The 17,102-nt window shown below is 38.4% G+C and overlaps 1 protein-coding gene and 1 pseudogene across 1 annotated transcript; both read left to right on the plus strand.

The window, feature by feature from the left end:
* The first annotated feature begins 70 nt into the window (after positions 1–70).
* LOC106700247 lies at positions 71–6,547 on the plus strand (annotated as a pseudogene).
* Positions 6,548–12,939: 6,392 nt separating this feature from the next.
* Positions 12,940–16,898, plus strand: LOC106700318 (general transcription factor II-I repeat domain-containing protein 2-like). Its single transcript, XM_023344570.1, has one exon. It carries the CDS (start codon positions 15,044–15,046, stop codon positions 16,523–16,525), a length of 1,482 nt encoding a protein of 493 aa, XP_023200338.1. The 5' UTR covers positions 12,940–15,043; the 3' UTR covers positions 16,526–16,898.
* Positions 16,899–17,102: the final 204 nt, after the last annotated feature.

A 17,102-nucleotide genomic window follows, 5' to 3' on the forward strand; every position in this document is an offset into this window, starting at 1 on the left:
TATTTCTGCTGTTCACCTTCCTCGCTACTGTTGTCCTATTGTAAACTTTGAGCAAATCTGCATGTCTTTGATGTATTCCCAGAGCTCCCGCCCACTGCAAACCACGCCTCTTCATACTTGCTCACCACAGGAACTCATCCTGTTCTCTGTCAGAAACCATAACATCAGCAGACAGTTTGCCTTAATTTCCAGCATCAGCCTACGAAGCGTTCCCAAACACAAGTGTTTGCAAATAACAGGTGGAGCTCAGCAGGAGGAAGGTAAGTTAATACAATTCCATTTGAGCTTGCCGTATTTGATAAAACGAAGGAATTATGAAATAGAACTGCTGCTCATGTCGCTAAAAATCGATTTAATGTGTTCTGATGATTTAAAAAGAAAATCTTTCAATTTTAATAAGGTGAATAAGTTAAATCTAAATGGAATTCTAGGAGCTAGAAAAGGGTAAACTCAACTTCTCATTTCTCTTTGCAGGTCAAGGATGTCATTCATACTGAAGCTTCTGGCTTTTCAGCTGTCTGTGGCTACAGCTGGTTTGATTTTGGTGTTACAATTCAGCGAATTGTCTCAACTTCAGTTCCAAGACTGGTCTGCATGTGACAGCTGCATGTCTGAAAACAGCGGCTTGCTTAGCAGTCGTCTGAACCGTTCTGTTGAACCAGTTTTGTCTTTGAAAACAAACCTGTCAGAGGAAGCTTTTAGGTGGTGGAAGGTAAGCTGTCTCTTCCAAACGGGGCTCCAGCAAATTTAGATCACTAGCCTGAAAGCGATGCTTTTCCACGTTGCAGCGTTTGCAGAATGAACGCCGGGACTTCAGGTTCTTCAAAAAAATGGTCCACAAGCTCTTCCAGATCTTCCCCCGCAGACCCAAGCTTAGAAAGCAGAGCCCTTACACCTGCAGGACTTGTGCAGTTGTTGGAAATTCTGCAAATTTGAAAAGATCACATTATGGACCTCTGATAGATTACCAAGACGTTGTTATAAGGTAAGGGTTCAGCTCCTAGTAAAAGGAAAAATATAGAAAACATAATGTACTAAAGATAAATTAATGTGTCATGTCATCCTGCTTAGAATGAACTTTGCTAAAATAAAAGGCTATGAGGAACACGTCGGGACCAAAACAACATATCATGTCATGTACCCAGAGAGCGCCATGGATTTGCACAACTCCACTCATCTGGTCTTCTTTCCATTCAAGATTATGGATCTTGAATGGCTCATCAAGGCTTTTACGACAGGATTCTATGGAACGTGAGTCTCTTCTTGTTAATAATATTTTCGTGCACCTTGATTTTGACCCTTTGCAACTACATCACTGAATCACTCAAGGCACCTTGGCGGACGCCGTAAGTGAGGGACGGGGAAATTGAACAGAATGACTGAAGTTGTTTTCTCAAGTTGTTTTTGTCCATTCATTCTTGGCTTCCACTTGTTCGAGTCGAATTAATTTGTCTCTGAATGTAACACACCTGGGTGAGGCTCATGGACAGCATATTTACAAAAGTTTGAAATAGTTACCTTAGAAACCGACCCGTACCTCCTCCCTCCTGATGTGTTCAGCAAATTACTGACTTTGCCTAAATTAGCACCTCATGATTCTTGTCACTATATCATAAACAGCATTTCCCCTTACACCGGCGCAGCATTAAAAAAAACATATAAAAGACGATAACCAGATTTTTCCCCATACATGTTAGGCTACATTATAGTGGGGCATTGTCTCCAAGGTAACTAAGGGTTAGACAAGTACCTTCTCCCTAATGTGATATTTGATATCTTTCTAATCACACTTACATGGGTGTAAGTGATGTACATGATGGGTACATCATGGGTATCCATTATGTACTCATAAAGTGTGACACATTAGACACTTTCTAATGTGTGATTAGAAAGTGTCTAATCACACATTTTGCTGCAAATCCACGATTACGCCGGGGTCTGACAGTCATTCTGGTCAATGGTTGCTATCCATCGTTACTGTATCTTGCCTCACTAAAAGTTATACAATAAAATGAAAAGTTTGGTTTGTATCCTTGTCTGTTTGTGCAGTCATCTGCTCAGGACCCTGTGACTATTTCTAAAGTAAAAAGTGACATTAGGCTACAGATGTCTTTTTTTGACAGAATTTAAAGGAGCGCAACCAATGCGCTCCTTTGTTTTGACGCCCACCATGGCAGAGTGGGGGGAGATATAAAGAGCGTGAAGTCTCGTGCAAAGGGTCAATATTATTTAGCCAACAGGACAATGTGTAGTCAACATCATCGTAATGTGTAGAATGTTGTAGAGGACCACAAGGAACAGCTGACTGGTTAGAAACAGGGTACAGATGTGAAAGGGGAGAGCAGAAGGAAGGCTAAGGACAGATTAACAGGAGAGAGTTTTAACAAACACGTGAAACACCATGTGGTTTGTAAAAGTTACAAACTTTTCTTGTTTCAGCTTAATTAGAATTACCAAAATTATTTCTATTTGCTAAATCCAGAACATTTTCTAAGATGATTTCAGCTATTTGGAAAGTCCCAGATGATGATGTAATGCTTTGTCTCCATATGACGGGTTATTTCAGAACACCATAGTTAATGGGGTAAAAAAAACACCTATGAAGAAATGTTTATTTCCTCTGTGTGACATCATTGGAAACCTGGAAGGATGTTGGTGGAATTACTCAGCTAAATGGAATGATGGAGTACAATCGTGTTCATTTATAAAATATGACTCAGGAGAAATTGGTTAACTGATGAGGACAGGAATAAAACATAAGAATAGTTTTAAAAATCAGGGTTAAATGATGTTAACACATGAAAAGTAAAACATTTCCCATTAAGTACTAATAAGATTTTTAAAGGTCCTTCAACCAACTAAAAAAACTAAACATGAGAAACAATTTTTGTATTAATGTTCAAGCAACTCAAGTATAAGGAGGCAATTTCACCAATCCCCTTTAATCAAACTTTAGTTTGTTTGCGGAGGTGTGAACATAGAATCAAATTGATGTAGACCAAGAAAGCAAACTTTGGTCTGCTTAAAAACCTCAGTCTTTGTTCGGTTGAAGGGAACTCTTGGACAGTTTGAATGAATATTTAGATGCCAAGTGGACCGGAGACCACTTCCAAAGCAGGAAGTGGAATATAGCGCATGGCATTCTGGGTAAATACAACCAAAGACAAAAGAGAAATCCTACAACTACTAAAATCTGATGCCACTTTATTTTTGGTTACATTTTGTTTCACTCATGTATTCTTCAGAGGTTTTCATGTCATTTCCTTAAGGTGAGGAGGGGAACAGGATTTTCAAATTCTCTGGTTCATTTTACACAGTGCAGTGTGAAAGCGAAAAGCACTAAGTGAAAATGTAACAAATGTTGTCATCAAATGGTGGTGTATGGTGGTGAGGAAAACGCAGCAGGCTCAGGATGAGATGAGATATACTGGTTTAATAATAATCCAGGAAATAAACACATCCCAAAAACGGTCCCAAAGCGGGGCAGCACGGCCGAGCTGAAGCCAGGGCTCGACGCCGGTAGCAACCGGAAAACAGACTGGGCACATGGAACGTACTAACGCCAAGAGCGGCAAATACCGACAAGGACCCGACAAAGACACAGGTGACACTAAATACACAAGAGGTAATCAGGGAACGAGAAACACCTGGGGACAATCAAAGGGAGACAGGACAACACAGAGACACAGATACACAGGAAACTCAAAATAAACACATAGAAAAACACAGATCCTGACAAATGTAGCCATTTTGGTTAAGTAAAGTACCTTAAATGTGCCACACAATCATTCATAAAAAGATAAAACTAGTCATGAATTCATAGCTTAGATGTATTAGTGTCTCTGTTCTGGGTACAACTTTTATGTTTGTGTTTTGGGATGTTCATATTTTCTCTGTGAACCTACTTTCTTTTGGGAGTAAATGTTTTTCAATCACGTTGTCTTTGATAGGTCCTACGCGCCCGTAAAGACCAAAATTAGAGCCAACAAAGATTTGGTGAGTATGCTTTGAAAGTTTTCTCCAGCTTGCACTGGAGACAGTTCTGTACTCATTAGTTTGTCTCTTTGTAACAGGTGATGGTGATCAACCCAGAGTTCATGAAGTATTCTCATGAGAAGTGGCTGGAGAAGGAAGGAGCATATCCATCCACCGGCTTCATGACTTTAATTTTCGCCCTACATATTTGTGATGAGGTAAATACTGTATGTCTCATTAGCCAAATTAGAAAACACTCCTTGTGGCTTTTCAGTATGACCAAATCTGTATGTCATTTTTTAAATATTGGGGTAAATAAAATATCCAAAGAACAGTGATTTTTGTTATGTAATATACCACCTTGTTAAATATACACTTTTACAACTACCGTCATACTAAGAGATTTTGAAACAATTTTGACTTTTTCAGTCCGTTTTGTAATGGTATGAAAAATTTAAATGAAAGGAAATGAGTGTTTCTCACTAATCCCGACTTGAAATTCTGATGTGACCACCCAGATTATAACACTTAGCAATTAGTTGCAGTCAAAACGTTTGTTCTTGAATTTTTTCAGACCATGACATGACATGTTTTGTTTTTTTGTAGATGTTGTCACACCGGTTCTGTTTAGGTAATATCTTGTTGCACAGGTCTGGTGGTTAGCATACCTGGGCGTGGTTACTGAAGTTGAACTCAGCTATCTAAGAAAAAAAACCTGACTAATTGAAGCTTATGGTTCAACAAGTGGTGGTTTGTAATTATTTAGATTAACATGACATTAGAATTTACCAAACCACATTTTGTATTTGCTTTCATCTAAACATCATTGTCCAGCTCATGAGTATGAACAGTATATAAACTCCAGTCACATGGTGACTGTGTACAACTATCAGGCTGACATCCTCGAGGCTTTTGTTTTATGCGAAATGAATCCAGATCTTTTTTTAACATCCCTGCTAAGAGCTGGCTACAAACTGCTGCACAAACATTTACAGCTGCTATAACCTAATATTTGCATACACTGTTTGAAAAGACAACTGGTTTTTCCCACACTACCTGATGTTAAAATAGATTAAACATGCCACATTTGAGTAAGTGAGGATTATCTAGGTTATTTCTATTAGCTCAATCACATAGTAATTATTTGCTTGATACTTTAATTTGATTATTTGATTTGATACTTTTTTTCCAAGTCAGGTTGATGAGTGTGTCTATGACGTTTTACTCATCAGACTCAAAAAGGGAGAAATACACTTCAACTTAATTTATCTATAAAAAACATGGAAACTAATAATTCTCCTTCCACTTCACAGTTCATCTACCAACTTAAAATCTGTGAAATGCTCCAAAGGCTGTGTTTCTACTGCCAATTGTTTTATGAATTTTAGCAAGTATGCAAGGCTCAGTAAAATATAAAATCACAAAGAGGTTGTATTGGTTCTCGCTATTTATGTGACCCCTCAATAGAACCTTCATGATTAGCTTATTACTTTTTAAATTGGTCAGATAGAATCAGTGTTTATTTAAATAGTGAAGAATTGCATCAATTAGAAAATGGTACTTTTAAATATTTAATTTCAAGAAGTACTCAGCAAATGTGACGAAAGCCACAATATTGTAACAGTTTATTAATATGTAGTTTTATCTTTCATTTATGGTCTTGGTGTGGCTTGAAATGCAAATGAGTTTGACAAACCTAGGTTAAGGCATGTTTAAAAAAAAAGCTTACTGTTGGAAAACTGAAGTTGCTTCTGAGGATTTTTACAACAACTGAACAAAATTTCAAAAAAGTTCATGTTATCAAAGCAAACATGTAGAGTTTTCCTACTACATCTGCAGCTTGAAGTGAATTTGTGTGCTGTGATCATATAGGCTGTTTAGTAACAATCATCAGACAGGTTGGATCTCTCTGTCTGTATGGTCCAACATGGTGAAATTATGTAAAAATACTTTACTGTAATAAACGGTTGGGTTTTTCTTCATTTTTCAGTTTAAGTATGTACATTACTCGTAAATAAACTGACACAAATAATAGGTCTCCTTTAAAAACCTTAACCCTCTAACAGCAGCCACGCTCTGCAACAGAGAGGTTGATGATCGTTTTCCAACCGAATTCCCTTCTCTTTTGAGGCAACACTGGCTGCTTGGCTTGCAGGATTTTCACTTGGTTCTTTCATATTCACGTTCCTAGATCCATGTCTTTGGCTTTGGAGCAGACAGCGATGGAAACTGGAGCCATTACTTTGAAGAGTTGACTGACAAAACACTGAAAACTGGATCGCACCCTGGAATTCGTGAATATGACATCATACAGGAACTAGCTAAAGAGAAAACGGTGAAATTTTACAAAGGGTCATGATAGTGCCCTTATTTATTATGCTTTTATTAATCCTGTGTTATTTTGATTTTTACTGAACAAAAGTCCAGCTAAGTCACAAAGACTTTTGGAATATTTTAACTTTCCAAATGTCACATATCTGTAGAATGTATTTTTTGGTTTAACACAAATATTTGTATTATTTAATCGTTTTTGTGGTAATGTGTGACATATTGCTAATCCTAGTCTGCTTTCTGTTTTGTCATGACATTTTATTGTATATTTAATTTTTTTTTCTTTGTAATTTATTTAATTTATGTTTTAAACACTCTAGAAACTGGATGATCATATCTGGAGTTATTGTATTATTATTATTATTATTATTATTATTTATTTATTTTAGCAAATGTTAGATCTGTTTTATTATCCAGTTTGTTGGATTGAGAAATTGAGTATTAGGAGTAGCTTTGAACTACACAGCAGCTATATAATAATATTAGACTTTATGTATTATGTCAGACTTTAAATGAAGCACTACAGTAATTTCAGCAACAAGGCAGTTCAAAGTGTTTTACATCATAAGAACACACACAGTCATAGAAAACAATCATTTAAACATAACGTTTTATCTTGTAGCAGTATTATGTACCATTTATACACCATCCTGCTGTCTCATCCTAGCACTGCCTGCTAAAAGATATTCCATATCCAGTTTTTAGAATTTTATAACTTTTATAATTTCAGGTGTTACGCCCCCTTAGGTCTAGGGGTCCAGGGGCGGCAACATAAAATGTGTCCAGAGATAAAAGTGGAATGAAAGAGTGATTTATTACAAAATGAAGGTTTTCACAGAACCAAAACACAATACAACTTAACCCAATTAAACAAAAGTAAAGGACCAACAAATGCAGAAATCACTGAGTGCAAATTAAATAACAAGATGTGCAACCACATCAGTCTAAAGTAACTCAAAACAACCAAAAAGAAAGAACAAAGGGGAGCACCAAAAAACCTCCCAAACACAAGCCTCTAGCTTGTTCAAGATTTATCTAAAGCAGATTCACTACTAAACAAAAGAAACAACAGCAAAATAGCTCAAACTGTCCACAAACAGTCACCAAACACGGAAGGTGGGGGTCAGCTGTACACAACCTCTTCCTGCTAGCTGCCCCACTGGAGGAATGAACTCGGACGTCTTTTATATGATGCAGGTGGGTCTCATCAACGTCTGATTGGCTTTGCTGCTCCAATGGGGTGGCTGCTCTCCTGCAGCTTCTAGGCAGCCAATCAGAAAGCTGTGCCCGCACAGCTGATCCTGCATAATAGAAAAAAAGAGCCTGCACAGCCTCAAGAGGCCAGGGGCCGTAACACTCCCCCCCTTAAATTACAAAAGCAGGTTTTGTAAATGCTGAATATTACACAAAACAAAATAATACTCACATCCTGGACAGGCCATCTGCAAGAACATTTTCTGCCCCTTTCTTATGCCGAATATTTAGGTGGTATTCTTGCAACAGTAATGCCCACCGCATAAGGCGCTGGTTGTGGTTATACATGCGAGAAAGAAATACTAGTGGATTATGATCTGTGAATACATCAATCAGTAAACTACTGGAACCAAGGTAAACATGAAAGTGCTGAAGAGCCAACAACAGAGCCAAGGTTTCTTTTTCAATGGTGGAATAGTTCAGTTGATGTTTGTTGAACTTGCGAGAGAAATAGCAAACAGGATGATCTAAACCCTGCAAATCTCCCTGAATTAGCACTGCACCAGCCCCAACAGCGCTGGCATCCACCTCCAGCTTGAAAGGTCGGGTCAGATCAGGTGCAGCTAGTACTGGTGTGTGTCAAAGAAGAAACTTAGCACTTTCAAAAGCATTCTGGCATTTCTCTGACCAAACAAAATCAGTCTTTGGGCTGAGTAGATTGGTTAATGGTTGAACTACTGAGGAGAAATTTCTGCAAAAGTTCCGGTAATAGCCAACCATGCCCAGAAATCTACGTAGTTCACGGCGTGTTTTGGGTGTGGGATAATCATTAATTGCTACAACTTTAGCGCTGAGGGGACGGACTTGGCCTTGCCCCACCTCTCTGCCTAAATATGTCACCGTACCTGATGCCTATCCTCTCCCCAGGATTGAAGACTGTGTGGACAATATTGGAGCTGCAAAATATGTTACAAAGTTGGACCTTCTCAAGGGTTATTGGCAAGTCCCTTTGACTGAAAGGGCTTCCAACATTTCAGCTTTTGTGACCCACAGGTCTTAATAATTTTTATAACTACTTCTACATAAATGATAACAGTTCCCTCACATCAGTCAGTTCCCCCACAATATTCTCTGTTCACACTGCTGCCTTCAGGCAGAAGATACAGAGCAATCAGAACAAGAACCAATCGTCTCAGAGACAGTTTCTACCCGATAGCAATAACAAAACTAAATGCAATCAAAAACAACCATTAATCATCATGAATGATGTATGTGAGAATGTGGCTGTTCTTATTTAGTGGTTGTTTTTTTTTTGCCAGTTGTTGATTCTTGCGTTGTGTGTGAATTGTGAGACAGTTATTTTTTGTTTTTGGGCATGTGCACCGACTGATGGCACTTTTGAATTTCGTTGTTCTTGTGACAATGACAATAAAGATTTATCTAATCTTATCTTAATAGGCAGTTCATGTTGTGAAGTAATTTTTTTTTAGTATTTCTCTTAACAATTTTATTTAATTCTTTTACTCATTTAACCACATTAGTTTTGTTCAACCTGTTAGAGTATGAAGGCTAGAGAACCAGTTAGATAGGTTTCCTATTGACCTCTCTGCAGCAATTGCAGCAGGCTGATAGCGACAGCAAGGCACCAGAATTTGCTAACAGAAAAGAATTGATGAGTGTGTCCATGTATAAACCTGTCAGGACTTTGTAAGCTTCTGACAGGTAAATTCCAAAATTTAAGTCAAACACATGTGCACTTATGGATGTATTTCACAGCAACTGTTACTTCCTCATCCAGCACAATTACAAAGAAAGAAATCCATCCATGTCAGTCTCTCACAATGGATTAGTGTGTTCAAGCTGATATGCGTAGTTAGGTTTCCTCCACAGAGTTTTGTACGTCGCCCAAAACTTTTGTTTTTCTCTGCCATGTTTGCTATGGGACCTCTCATGGTTAGCTGCCAATTAGCCTGTTATTCTGACGTTTTACTTATCAGACTCAAAAAGGGAGAAATACACTTCAACTTAATTTATCTATAAAAAAAAATCTGTGAAATGCTCCAAAGGCTGTGTTTCTACTGTCAATTGTTTTATGAATTTTAGCGAGTATGCAAGGCTCAGTAAAATATGAAACCACAAAGAAGTTGTGTTGATTCTCGCTATTTATGTGGCCCCTCAATAGAACCTTCATGATGAGCGTAATACTTTTTAAATCGGTCAGATATTTTAAATATTTAATTTCAAGAAGTACTCAACTAATGCGAAGTTCCAATTTAGGACTCATTTTCAATGTAGAAATGCACTAACTGCATCTCCTGTGCGATGCAATGTCCAGTTCACCCCATCCTTGATAGATCCATCCTTTCAGAAGTGGCTTAAGAGTGGCATAACTTGAATAATGGACCTTTTTAAAAGAAGCCAATTTATTTCTCTTGAACAGCTAAAAAGGGGACTTCGGTGTCCCCCAGGCTGACTTCTTCAGGTATCTCCAAGGTATTACCAGTCTCAGATCAACTCAGCCCTCCAGGACTGTCAGCAGCAGAAACAGAAACTTTATACCTGTTGGGGAAAATAGAGACTAGATTTGCTTTGCATTGTCCCTGCATGATGGCAATGAAATAGTAGGATCCAATTAAATTATTGATCAATATGGGTTGTTGCTATGTTGTTTATGGGGTTTTTAAGATCTTGTTCAATGTGCCCCTTTTCTAACTTTGAGCCCCTGCCCCTCCAAAGGTCTCTGCACGTCCCTGTCACGTATAACATTTGAGCCATTCATTATTATTGTAGTGAAAACTGTCGGGTCCGTGTTCTGGTTGCAGTGCACGCTCCTGACACAGAGAGGACAATTTTCCACAGGGGGAAAAAATCTCGCATGACAAATTTCAAAATAAAATGAGTTTGTGGGGTGTTTTTCGTAAATACTTTTTAAAATTATTTTTACCACAGAGGTCCTGTTGACTGGACCTCTGTTGTTTATTTTGTTTATTCAATGTAAAATATTTTTATTTGTCATTATTTTTTGCAGACATCAGTTTTCACTTTGACAGTGAAATGTTTTTCTCTTGTCATTTTTTTTCTGTCAAATAAAAAAATTTTATTGATTGATTTGTAAAAGGAAAAACAGGTCAAACATCCAAGGGAGTGAATGCGTTTTATTGGCACCTTATGCACACACATGCTCACATGTTTCCACGAGGAATTTTAAAATCAATTCTTTGTTGCAATGGCGGCCAATGAAGGGATGACAACACGTGTGAGACATGTTCATGTTTGCATGTCCCGGTTGAATAACCTGCAGCTGCTTTCTGAACGAGCAGAAGACGTGTAAGACAGGCCTGACTGGTCGCAGCATAAAGGGAAGAACATGAATTACTATCTCCAAATTGTATTTTGACAAAAACTGGTTTTAGATTGGCAACCCGACGTAGCTGAAAAGAACTTTCCTGCAAAACACTGCCGACCTGTTTGTCTACCTGAAAACCCAAATCCAGGTTTGTAACCGGCTGCTTGAGATGAGGTTCCAGATCTCCAAGGTTTTGTAATGAGGGCTGGGCGGGTGAATTCCTGTTAGGAATGAATAAAATCACTTTTGTTTATTCTATTTGTAACCTTTTTATTGTGTAATGTTCAATGTGCCCCTGCCCCTCCCAAGGTCTCTGTACAGCCCTGAGTTCAACCAGTTCATTGCAACAAGTATTTTTTAATTATGAATCGCATTTCTGGTTTATGATCCACTTGTGACTGACAGCGTGGTGTCCTCAAAGATAACCTGTCGGAGGAATTCTGCTACGTGGTTCTGGGGAAGGCCGCAGTAAGCTTCCTCAGAGGAGTCCATGTCGGTTTCAAGGTTTAGAAGTGAAATCAGGAAGTGGAAGACCGCATGTGGGCGTGTGGCTGAAACCCAGATTGAGAACAAAAACAGAAGTGGTATGTGGTAAAATAAAATAAAATAAAATAAAATAAATGGCTGCAGATAACCACAGATCACCTCAAAATAGCAGGGAGGGCATCAACCTGCAGGGGGCGCAGCTGGACATTTATCTGCAATCACAACAATTCACACACACACACACACACACACACCTACACATCTACACACACACACACACAACCCCATTTGTACAGAGTGATTAATTTTAAAAAGCCTTTCTGCAATTCTGCCACAAACACTTCTTACTTTTTGGATGCAAAAGCCTAATTAGACAAGATTAAATGATCATTAAGATAAGACAAAAATCTAATGATTTGGTCATAAGTTGTTTTTTTTTGCATCCCAGAAAGACAACAAATTTATAAAAAAATAAATACATAAAAAAAAAACTCCTGCTACCCACTGTCAGATGTGGTGAAGAAACTATTTCCACATCAAATTGTCCAATAAAAAATAAACTAAGAACACAATACTGACAGTAGGTAAAGTTTAACAGAACTGACATTGTAGGAATTGTCTTTCACTATTTTTTTGTGTTATTTTTGCTTTTTCAATTATCTATTTATTTCCATCCATCATTCTGCATTTCTATTGGTTGTGCAGACATCATCACATCACCAAAGTTGGAGGTGGGAATGACATTCTATTTTACAATAAACCTCAAACATTAACTTTGGTTTAGTGAATTATATTTACTGCAGCCTGTACCATTTCTGCACCTGGATGATAACTGTGCTGTTTGCACAGTTATCATCTGTACATAATGTCATTTCAATCTTGAGATGACACATATCACACAGTAAATGATAATAAACAGTTTCCATCTTTTTCCTAGTTGTACCACTAACATAATATGCATAGTTATGCCAATCAGTTGGGTGTTAGCTAAACGGCGAGGGGGGGTTCCCACGGCAACAGCGGATTGGTGGCAGTTTACACGAGTCATGCGTTTTCCCGGTTGTTATACATAAATGTGTATGTCGCCTTAATTTCATAAACGTTTTGCTGAACTGAAAGTTATTGACACACCAATCATATTGGTAGCTATATCTGTAATGTAGCCTCAGCTTCAATTCCTCGGAAAATATTCAAATAGACGAACAATAAAATAAAACGCAAAAACCTCATCAGGGATAATTCCAGCAGTCAACAACCAGTTGGACCCTTTACTAATCCCGTGTGATGTAACATTGTGAGACACATATGTGAGCTAAAAACATGCTAACAGCTAGCTGTAGCCGTTCCACTCCATAGCCGCGCTGCCGCCATAGAATAATTCTGTTAACTCAATCAAACCTGGACATGTAGATGTTATTAATTTCGTACTGTGCTCCACAGCAAAGGGAAAAACTGCTAAAGTACAACTCAAAACCACTTCTGTTTTTCTCTGTATCAGGACAGCTACGTGTAGACTCGTTGCCATAGCAACTGACAACAACGCCACAAAAAAAAAAAAAAACACTCAAATATTTCGCACACAAAGAGCATAATATTCAGTCTGTTGCAGTAGTATGGTTTTAGACACTAACATATCCATCTTGTTTAACTCACATCTTGCTCTTTTATTAATGAGATGGCGTCTACGGAGACCCTTCGACCACAGAAAAGCTGACTTCAGTCCAACATGTTCCTCCAGATAATTGCACAATTAGCATGTTGGTCAGTGAAAGCCTGTTCCCCTCTGGTGCCCACATGCTATACAGTCCAAATTCTGAGAAAAGGCGGATTAAAGTGGCCCTAATCCTCTTCCATACATTTTAGATAAACGTACAATGAAAATTCCCCAAAAGGAGAAGAATTTTTTTTTAAATTGAATAAAGATTTATTCAATTACTCAATTTCCAGATCAAAGTGAACTGAGTGTAAAACGTTAACCCGTCCAGTGAAACACTGAACTCAATCACGACTTTCCGGCCGACGTCGCAGACGAACAGATCACAAAACAACACAGAAATGTCTGATTATGTCACAAACGTAGATCACTACAATTGGGTTAAATGTTGATTTAACTTTCCAGTTCATTTGTTCAGCACTTTCTAGACAATCTTAATTGATTTGTGTTTAAAATAGCAAAACATGTCAAGAATTGAAAGTAACACCTTCCAAACTTCACACCGAGCTCCTACCCAACAAACTAAAACCTAAAGGCTGTTGCCTCATGAATCTGAAATAAAATTAAAAAATAGACTTAATTTCATCGAAATACAGCAAACTGTATCACATGCCGCCCCATGTAACACAAAAACAATATTTATAGAACATAAATATGGTGAGAAGAAAAAAGACCTAATTTCACATTTCAAATCTCATAAATAAAGCAAAATGCACAAACGTAACAGAGGTTAAACTATGAGACATAATTATGCAAAATATATAATTTATTATATCGATGAGAAAGTGATGCGTCTGTGGGTATTTATTATATAGCTGGTAACTTTTGTCAGAGTAATAATACTACAGTCATGCTGTTCACAGTAGTGTGCTTGATTCGCAGCTAGTAATAGCTAACTTTGACTGTCCTTCCCTCAGTGAGAGCGTCCACTATGTGGCGCTGTAAAGTTGTTGCATGCTTCTTACGTGCTTTTAAAAACGGATTAGAAGTTTTAGTGTTTGATTGTAGTCACCAGCCAAAGTCTCACTGTACATCTAAACACTAAAAACAAAGGCCAAACGATTACAGTTGGCTATCAGAATTTGAATATGCTAGCAAAATCTTTAAAATAAAAATGTAAAAAATGAAGAAAAAAAAAAAAAATCATAATCTGGTTTTTCCCTCATTTTTTAAAGAGACAGAAATTGTTCTGTGCGTAAACTTTGGTATTCAAAGAAAATTAAAACAAAATCTCTAAAAACTGTTTCTGCCAAGCTTTTTTTTTTTTTAGCATTAAGCAAATAAAAATAATATTGGTTATTCATCCTAACCTAAAACAGGAGAATTTTGGCATAATTTAACTTCACACAGCGAGGGGGAAAAAAGGTGAATGTGTTGTTTTAGTTTGTGGATGTACAAATCTAGTTTGTACAAATATACACATTTTGTACTTAAAAAATTATATATCTTACTCAGTTGTACATCTTCTTTGAATGTGAGTATGCTCTTTTGCTAATAATGGTGCAGTATTATTATTTATTTTTTTCTGGTCCTGTAAATGTTCCCTTATTGTACAGTATCTAATTGTTATGTTTTTTTTTATATCTTTACGTTTGCGTTCATCTAAATCATAGGTGTCAAACTCTGGCCCGCGGGCCAAATTTGGCCCGCAGTGTAATTATATTTGGCCCGTGAGGCAATTTCAAATTAATATTAGAGCCGGCCCGCCGGTATTATACGGTGGCAATGCTGTGATGCCCCATTCACCGCCTATACTACAAATCCCATAATGCTCTGCTGTTTTTTTGGCCCGTCAATCAGGACAGAGGCAGACACGCCTCCTCCTCTGTATCAGTAGCACTTATGGTAGCGGACATGGATGTATAAGGAAGGTGATGATCCGTCTTCTTGTTCACTCCTTCGGTGAAAGCCCCGGCGCACCCCGGATCCCCGTACCTCTCCCCCAAACCACACTGTGACCTCAAACTACAGCTGTCACTGTGTTACCCTACCAAAAAATGGCAAAAGGAAAGACAGATAATAGAACTTTTCTGGACAGGTGGGAGACAGAACATCTGTTTACATATGTAAAAGACAGACCTGTTTGTCTTGTTTGTGGAGCCGTGTCAGTAACTAAGGAGTACAATATTAGACGACACTATGAAACGAAACACCAGGACAAATATAAGGACTTGGACACGGCTCAAAGGAGCCAGAAAGTAAAGGAGATAAAAAGAGGTTTGGTTTCACAACAGAAAATGTTCACAAAAGCCACAACACAAAGTGAAGCTGCCGTAAAGGCAAGTTATATCGTGGCAGAAGAAATCGCCGAATCAGCCCGACCCTTTAATGAGGGAGAGTTTGTAAAAAAGTGCATGATGAAGGTTTGTGACCAAGTGTGCTCACAGAAAAAGCTAACTTTTGCAAACGCAAGCCTGAGCAGAAACACAATAGCTGAGCGCACATGTGAGCTTGCCACCAATCTACATGTCCAGTTGATGGGGAAGGGAAAAGATTTTGTTTCTTTTTCCCTTGCTGTGGATGAGAGCACTGACGCGTCTGATACTGCGCAGCTGTCAGTCTTCGTCTGTGGCGTGGACTCAAATCTGTGTGTTACAGAGGAGCTTTTGGGATTTAAAGCCATGCATGGCACAACCACAGGGAAAGAAATCTTTGAGGAGGTTTGCAAATGTGTAGCTGAAATAAACCTGCCGTGGGATAAACTTGTGGGATTAACCACTGATGGTGCGCCAGCGATGAGTGGTAAAAAGAATGGACTGGTGGGCAGGATTCGTGAAAAGATGCGAGAAGAGAACTGTGCAGGTGAACTATCTGTTCATCAATGCATCTTACATCAGGAATCCCTGTGTGGTAAAGCGCTAAAGATGGAGGATGTTATGACCACAGTAACACAAGTTGTTAACTTCATAAGAGCCAAAGGTCTCAATCACCACCAGTTTAAGTCTTTTCTGGAAGAGTGTGGTTCAGAATACAAAGATGTGCCGTATGACACAGAGGTGAGATTGTTAAGCCGCGGAAAAGTGCTCAACAGATTTTTCGAACTGCATGAAGAAATATGTCAGTTTCTGGAAAGCAAAGGGAAGGACACAGCAGAGCTCCGGGAGCAAAAGTTTCTGTGTGACATCTCAAGCCACCTCGATGAGCTGAACATGCAGCTGCAACGGCGGGGACGCATCATCACAGATATGCATGCGTCAGTGAGAGCTTTTAAAACTAAGATGTGCCTGTGGGAGAATCAGATGCTACAAGCAAACTTTGGCCATTTCCCCTGCTGCCAAACCATAAAAACGCAGATCTCTACCGCCGTGTGCGCACAGTTTGCTGAAAAACTCAGTGTGCTCGGCGCTGAGTTTAGCCGGCGATTTGGCGACTTTGATGTCCAGAAACTTAGATTTGAACTGCTCAGTAATCCCTTCTCAGTTGATGTGGAAAAAGCAAAAAAACAACCTCCAGTGAACTCCAGTGTGATGAAACGCTGAAGTCAAAGTTTGATGCTGTTGGGGCCGCACAGTTTCCACAGTTCATCCCTGACACGATGCTTCAGCTCCGCACCGAAGTTGCTCAATTGCTCTCCATGTTTGGTAGCACTGAGCAAATTTTCTCCTCAATGAAGATGATGAAAACGTCTCACAGGAGACATCTGACTGACTAACAACTTTGTTCGATAATGAAGGTTTCCTCAGCTCAAACTCTGAGCCCCGACATTGATGAACTGGCATCCAAGAAAAGATGCCAGGTATCTGGCTTGGCTGCATCAGAGTAGATCAGTGTGTCGCAAAATGAGCAATAAATAAGTTTTCTATGCACCTTTTCTTGTTACTCCAAGGCCTGAATGGTTTATTCATAGTTTATTTAATGATTTATTCATAGTTGTTATGTTATTTTATTTTCAAATTTATTAGCCTGTGCACGAAGCTAATTTTGACATTTACCTCAGAAAGGAAGCATTACATTTTTATTTAAATTTTATTTTATATGCCATTTATATGTTTTATTATTATTTTTAGCAACTCAATTTTGCACGCCTGCACTTTTAAGTTATATAAGCCTTGCTTG

Source organism: Xiphophorus maculatus, chromosome 13, assembly GCF_002775205.1.
Source record: "Xiphophorus maculatus strain JP 163 A chromosome 13, X_maculatus-5.0-male, whole genome shotgun sequence".
NCBI classification, from domain to species: Eukaryota; Metazoa; Chordata; class Actinopteri; order Cyprinodontiformes; family Poeciliidae; genus Xiphophorus; species Xiphophorus maculatus.

Bases quoted from the DNA above. Each gene is read 5' to 3' on its own strand.
- LOC106700318 (XM_023344570.1), top strand. From the start codon at position 15,044: ATGGCAAAAGGAAAGACAGATAATAGAACTTTTCTGGACAGGTGGGAG.